This window comes from Acinonyx jubatus, chromosome A1 (genome assembly GCF_027475565.1).
Source record: "Acinonyx jubatus isolate Ajub_Pintada_27869175 chromosome A1, VMU_Ajub_asm_v1.0, whole genome shotgun sequence".
Classification (NCBI taxonomy): Eukaryota; Metazoa; Chordata; class Mammalia; order Carnivora; family Felidae; genus Acinonyx; species Acinonyx jubatus.
The window spans coordinates 235,612,435-235,619,238 of record NC_069380.1 but is presented as its reverse complement, the minus strand read 5'-3'; the positions used below and the strand labels follow the sequence as shown (position 1 = coordinate 235,619,238).

At 52.5% G+C, this 6,804-nt stretch overlaps 1 protein-coding gene across 3 annotated transcripts in view; it reads left to right on the top strand.

Moving 5' to 3' along the window:
• Positions 1–73: 73 nt before the first annotated feature.
• Positions 74–6,804, top strand: part of TRIP13 (thyroid hormone receptor interactor 13) — a 29,451-nt gene continuing 22,720 nt past the window's right edge. For 2 of the 3 annotated variants that reach the window (XM_053202532.1, XM_027073422.2), the window contains exons 1-6: positions 74–265; positions 909–1,074; positions 2,728–2,857; positions 3,596–3,651; positions 4,360–4,450; positions 5,994–6,066. In XM_053202532.1, coding sequence (XP_053058507.1) covers positions 174–265; positions 909–1,074; positions 2,728–2,857; positions 3,596–3,651; positions 4,360–4,450; positions 5,994–6,066 — 608 coding nt within the window. In that variant the 5' untranslated portion in view covers positions 74–173. The remainder of the gene's footprint in view (positions 266–908; positions 1,075–2,727; positions 2,858–3,595; positions 3,652–4,359; positions 4,451–5,993; positions 6,067–6,804) is intronic. The other variant, XM_027073416.2, reaches the window with a different exon arrangement.

Sequence of the window (6,804 nt, the reverse complement as noted above, 5' to 3'; positions counted from 1 at the left end):
CAGCGCTTCCGGGTCAGAGGGCGGTGCGCCGCGCGCGGCACTTTCAAGCGCGGGCGGGAGGGCGGACGGCTGGAGCGGCCCGGGCGGTGGCGGCCCGGGTGGTGGCGGCGGCTCGGGGCGCGAGGCGGCGGCGGCCACGCTCCGGCCGGGTCCCCGCTGCTCCAGGCGGCGCCATGGACGAGGCCGTGGGCGACCTGAAGCAGGCGCTGCCCTGCGTGGCCGAGGCGCCGACCGTCCACGTGGAGGTGCACCAGCGGAGCGGCAGGTGAGCTCGGGCGCCGCACCCAAGCGGAGCCGGACGGGCCCGGGGAGGAAGGGGCGCGTGTGCACGTTCTTCTCGGACTTGGCGTTTGTCGGGCCGTTCGGTCACCCCAGCCGCCCACCACCTGATCTCTCAGGACCCCAGGCGAACCCCCGTGGTCCGCAGCTTTCAGAGGGGTCTGGGTTGGCCTGCCTGCCGCCGAGGGGGAGCCCGAGGGGGAGGCCGGCTGGGGCAGTGTGGGAGGTGGGGCGGAGGCAGGTATGGTCCAGAACCGGTCGGCGTCCTGGAAGCCTTGAATGCCAGTCGGAAAGTGTCAGAGTTTTCCCACGTGAATCACAGGCCTCGGGCTTTTGTTAAAATGCGGACTCGGGCTGCAACCCCACGGCTGTGGGAGCTTTGCGCCTTCGTTCCTAACAGTAGCAGCACTAGCGAGAGCTCGTGGCGCACGCCAGGCCTGTGTGTCCGGGCTGATCTTCCGTTGGGGCAGCCCCGGGTGGCAGGAGCTGTTGCTGTGGCCTCTTGGCGGATGGAGGGCAGGGCTTGGCTTGGGGCTGACCCCCAGGCGAGCCCACCGCTGTGCTCTGAAAGGCCTGATTTTGTAGAAGGCACTTGTTACCATCCTGACCTCTGTGTCTTGTGTTCCCAGCACTGCCAAAAAAGAAGATATAAAGCTGAGCGTTAGAAAGCTGCTCAACAGACATAACATTGTGTTTGGTGACTACACGTGGACCGAGTTTGATGATCCTTTTCTGAGCAGAAACGTGCAGTCTGTGTCTATTGTTGACACAGAGTTGAAGGTTAAAGACCCACAGGTGACTAATTCATATTGCCAAGAAATCGCTAATCCATAGTCGAATACAAAGTCAGTGTCATGGGGACACCAGGCTGGCTCATTTAGCAGATCATGCAATCTTGATCTTGGGTTCATAGGTTTAAGCCCCATGTCGGGTGTTGAGTTTACCTTAAAAAAAAAAAAAAAAAAAAAAAACAACGTCAGTATCATGGATGTCTGCTCGCTGCTTTGGTGGTGTGTTGTCAGAAAGTGGTTCGTTTATCTGTTGCTTTGTCTGGGAAGAGCCAGGTGCTGGGAGTGGGCTGGCCCCGGGGTCAGGATGCTCACAGCACAGTAGGGGGACCATTGGGAAAGCAGAACGCAGCGCCGTGGAATGGGCTGTGCTGATGAGGCCTCCGTCCCTGCTCTCTGTCCTTCCAGGCAGCAGATGTCCATGGACCGCTCCACCGGCATAGACTGTAGGAGGCATGGGGGCTGAGGGATGAGATGGGCCTTCGTGGAGAAGGGCTTCGTCTAGTCTGGCGTGTGGACGGCCTCGCCCACCATCTTTGTGGGAGAGGGTGGGTGTGTTGGGACCTTCTTGTCACTATACAAACAACCCAGTGTCTGATACATCCCTTCTATCCGCATGGCTCGTGTCTTACAAAGAATCACTTGGGAAGCATTGGTTTGGCCCCAAAATTTTGCTTAGAAGGTGGACCTCTCCTTTCTTATACTGGGACTAACGTTTGTGTCTTTGTCAGTTTTGGGGTTTTTTAAAAAAATTTTTTAATGTTTATTTTTGAGAGACAGAGCGTGAGCAGGGGAGGGGCCGAGAGAGGGGGAGACCCAGAATCTGAAGCAGGCTCTAGGCTCTGAGTAGTCAGCACACAGCCCAACGCGGGGCTCGAACCCCCAAATGGTGAGATCATGATCTGAGCCGAAGTCGGACGCTCAACCGACTGAGCCACCCAGGTGCCCTGTGGCTTTGTGACTTTTACCCATCATACTTGATTTTGGACAGCTTGGAGGACGCAGAGGCGCTCTCCACGCTACTGAGGGAGGACAGGTTAACCCAGCCTCAGTGGAGGGTGCTGGGGCCAGCGATTAGACGTTTTAACGTTCTCATCTTTGGCTCTGCCTGTTCACCTAGAGAAATTCATCTTCAGACATAATTATGTGATTTTGTAGAAGTGCAAGGGCGACTTTCTATATATGTTGTTAACAGTAGCTGACAACTCGAAATATCTTGGTTATCCGTCAGTTAGAGGTTGACTAAGCAGATGATACGATCACAGTAAATACGACATAGCTGTGAAAAAGAAGCCGGAAAGGCACAGTTAGAAAACTGTGTGGTCGAATCCGTTTTTGGTCAAGTACGTGTGGCTGTGAGGTTGGATGGGCGACTTTGACAAACTTCATTCTGTATCGTTTGTATGTTTTCACTAACCACATAATTTTCATGATTATGAAGAACAATAAAGTAGTTTTTTAGTCAAAAGGGGAGAGGGAAACATCTTAAAGAGTTGATACCGAATCTGAATATGAAAGGCTTTTTTCCTAATCTACGAACGAGTTTCTAACGTTCTGCATATTCAATTTTTATTTTTGGACGTTACCGGGTAATTGTCATGGCTAGAATTAGGAAGGGAGTTCAGTCTGTGTGGGTTGATTGCTCTCCCTCTCATCACAGCCCATCGACTTGGGTGCCTGCACGATTTCACTTCACGTCTTCCAGCTGAATGAGGGCGGCCCCAGCAGTGAGACTCTGGAGGAGGAGACCGAGAACATAACTGCGGCGAGTCACTGGGTCCTGCCCGCAGGTGCGTGAGCACTGGCGCCGGGCAGTATGCACCTGGGACACGAAGTCAGGGGTCGGCATGTGGCCTGCTCTCTCCAAGGCAGTTAGCTGAGGAGGTTGTATTCATCCATCTGTTTTGTAGGCTTTCGGGGTGTTTTTTTTCTTGTGGAACAGAGAGCGCATCACAGAAGATAAAAGCAGGGGTCTCCATTGTGAGGCTGTGTTCCTGCAGGCGGGTCCCTCAGAGATGGTGCTGAGAATCCGGAGGTGCTCTTTCCTTCCCGGTTGGTCACCTGCCGGCCCCTTCCTTCCTCCTGCCTTCTCCGTGCTTCCCTGTGGACTTTGCCTTGGTTCTAGCCGGTGGAGTCCTCAGCGTTTACGTGTGGTGTCGTGACAGCCAGCCCAGACCTGCCTCTGCCCCACCCAAGTGCTGGCTGCTGGGGAGGACGGTGGGGCAGTCTATGTGCTTGTGGGAGAGCTCAGGTCCACAAGAGATAATTGCGTGCGGTCACGTGATGAAAAAGTAACTCCGTACTCCATTCGGTTGTCTGTTGAAAGCTGAGTGACTGGCAGTGATTTTGCATCTGTAAAGAAAAATTAAACTTTTAAGAAACAATTCAAAAATTTAACTTCCCGGTAATGAGACTCTCAGCCTGTGGTGTGTGGCGCGACGGAGAGCGTCAGTGACTCGGGGCAGACCTCACTGGTCATTGTGGTGCTTGTTTTCCTAAAATTAGGTTTTTGTTTTCCTCTCTCCCAGCTGAATTCCATGGGCTTTGGGACAGCCTGGTATATGATGTGGAAGTCAAATCTCATGTAAGTTGCTGTGCTAATTTTGCAGGAAGTCCCGGCTGTTTGAGTTGGGATCAATATTGTGTTGCCCTCCAGCATCTTGGAGCCCTGTGACTCAATTAGGCTTTTGGGAATTTATGGCTCCTGGCAGCCCGTGTCCCGGGTGCCTGTCCCATGGGGGAGGAAGAGGAGGGTGCAGAATGTAAAGACAGCTTTCACCGGATTGTGCTCTTAACGCACTGGGACTGAGGAGGCAGGGCCAAGGGGCAGACAGAGCAGGTCGGCAGGTCTGAGCAAGCGCCAGCTCATCTGAGCCCCCTTCAAGGGGAAGGGTCCTACATGCCGTGGGGGACACTAGAAGTCCATCCCCCACATCACCCGGGCTGCGCGACCACAGTCCTGGCTGTTGTCCTAACTGAATGTGCTGTGGCTTGCCCGCTGCTGTGTTGTCCCAGAGGTAGGAGCCCACTCATCACTTGCTAAGTCTTGTCCTTTGGCGGGACCCCTGTGTTTGCCTGCATACTTAGAGTAGCAGCAGCCAACCTGGTCTCGTACGTTTGGAGTTTCTTCCAAAATGAAAGCCTGTGAAGCATCCGGCACTTGGCGCCAGCAGTCGCCAAGGGGTGGTCTGGCGCCCGGCCCCTCTCCTCGGGCACGAGCTCTGGCAGCACATCTGGTGGGAACCTTTGCCTTGTCCACACCTCCATGTGCATTTTACCTTTCTTCGCTCAGCTCCTCGATTACGTGATGACAACCTTGCTGTTTTCAGACAAGAACGTCGACAGCAATCTCATCGCCTGGAACCGGGTGGTGCTGCTTCACGGTAAGAGCGTGTGGGGTTTTCTTTATTTAACCAGGTAAACCGTGTGAAGTCAGGCTTTTTTACTTGTCCTGCTGACCTTCAAGGGGTTACAGTTCTGTTTTCTGATGCAGCCAGAGCTGTCCTCGAATGTCCCCTCCCTGAGAAGCCACTCTAGCTCACATTACCCTGGGCATGTGTCACCTGACCCTTCACTCGGCAGCTGCCTGGTCTCTGCCTTGTGACTCTTCTATGTTATTATTAAACTTTTCATATAACTGCCTAATTCCCCCAAGTGATCATACAGTCCTTAGGGCAGGAACTGCCTCACGTTTTTGTAGTATTCCCAGGGCTTCGCTTTGTGACCATAAACCGCAACAGCCCTGCTTCACTGAAATTCTGTCTGAATCTTCTCAGAGGAGAACGTTGGATTTTTTCTTGATGTTCCTGGTTAGAAAGAAATCGAGAGAATGCCCAAATAATAGTGAGGTGGGGGTGATTAGCTTCTGAGACCAGTTAAGACCATAAGCTTCTGTGGAGTCTTAAAAATCTTTTATTTTCTTCTAAGATTGTATTTATTTGTTTTGAGACAGAGCGCACGAGTGGGGGAAGGGCAGAGAGAGAGAGAGAGAGAGAGAGGGAGAGAGAATCCCGAAAAGGCTCCACGCTGTCAGCACAGAGCCCAACTCAGGGTTCAGTCTCACAAACTGTGAGATCTTGGCCTGAGCCGAAATCAAGGTTCAGAACCACCCAGGCACCCCCAACACGGGGCCTTTTAAACCGCGGTTAATCTCAGCATATTGTCCTGATACTGGGTTCTGAGCAGACCATCCGTGGGTATTTTGGTTAGTGAAATCAAGTATTTCCCATTTAGAATCGGCTCTATGTTTCTTCTTTAATTATCAAGAATGCACTCAGATCAGATTTGAAAGTGTCTGCATCTTCTGGTAGATGCATTTGTCCCTCTGTGTTGGCGTCTCAGCTGCTGCCAGGCCTCCTGCTCAGTGGCACACGGGGCAAGAAGCTGTACGAGCAGGGCTTCGCCTGCTGCTCTTCTGGTTTAGTGTGGGCTGCCGTGGAAGACAGGGATGCTGTGGGCTGCAGGAATGACAAACATCAGTGCCTTAAGGATCCAGATGCTTGTCATGAAAGGTGTTTGACCTTTCACGAGGTGACTTAGCGAGTGGGTTTTCTAGAGGACGTGTGGGGACAAGGAGGGTGTCAGCGAAGTTGGAGACCAGGAGATGTGCTCGCTCTGGATGCTGAGGGGACGCACGGGCCGGGAAGGCGATGCTGTGTTGGGGACACGGAGGCCAAGAGTAGAAACACAGGCCGAGGTCAGACAAGGAGAAAAAGGGAAAGCCTTGGGAAGCGTGTTAATATTTTGCAGCACGCACGCTGCTAGCCGACTTCTTTGTGGGCTGCCCGGCAGTACTTGGGGTAACAGCATTCGGAGCTCTGAGCCCCACTCCTTGCTGTGTGTGCCGGGGATAATGCGGCTCCCGTTGTTTTAAGGGATTTGTTACCACGCTGACTTAAAAACACATCTGCTTGGGTTTTGTTACAGGTCCTCCGGGAACTGGAAAAACATCCCTGTGTAAGGCACTAGCCCAGAAATTGACCATCAGACTTTCGAGCAGGTAACTTCTGGTAATTCGAGAAAGGGGAGCAGCAGGACCGGGTCGCTTGCTTTTCATGTATGACACGGAAGCCGTTTATTTCTTCCTAATTTTCCTTTACTAGTAGATCCCTCTCTCTCAGAGCAAATTCACTCCCGTACTGAGCACTGTCCTAAGAGTTTCAGTCTTTTACGTTTACGGCGCTTCCTTTAACGATCAGCACGTGCTCTTTGGGTGACTGTCCCACGTGTGTGTCAGAATGCAGTCCGCTCTCGGGGCTGGATGCTTGCTGCTCTCGCTGACGGTCTCCCATCCTGTTGCCTGAGAGAGGCATGGCCAAGTTAGGGGTGGATTTGTGTGTTTCTCCTTGAGTTCTGTCTCTCTCGGGGCTCATGATGTCCTTGCGTCTAGACTCCATTCGGCCGTTATTTTCTCAACGGATTCCCCCTACACACACTCACTTTCTAGGAACAGACCCATTTATTTGCGTGTTCAACTGTTTGATATTCTCCCCTGGGCCACCAGTGTGGCTTTTTTTCTTTGAGGATTTTAGAATTTTCTGTGTTCCATTTTGGGCAGTTTTCTAAGATGTCAGATTTGCTTTTAATTCAGTGACGTTTTCATTTCTGTTTGCGTAGTTTTTTCTGGCTGTTCCACCTGGTTCCTTTTATACTTTTCAATTCTCTCCGCGTCGTCCTCTTGTTAAAATGTTTGAGCCGGTGTGTGGTCACCATTTCACAGCTTTCCCTGCTAAGTCCA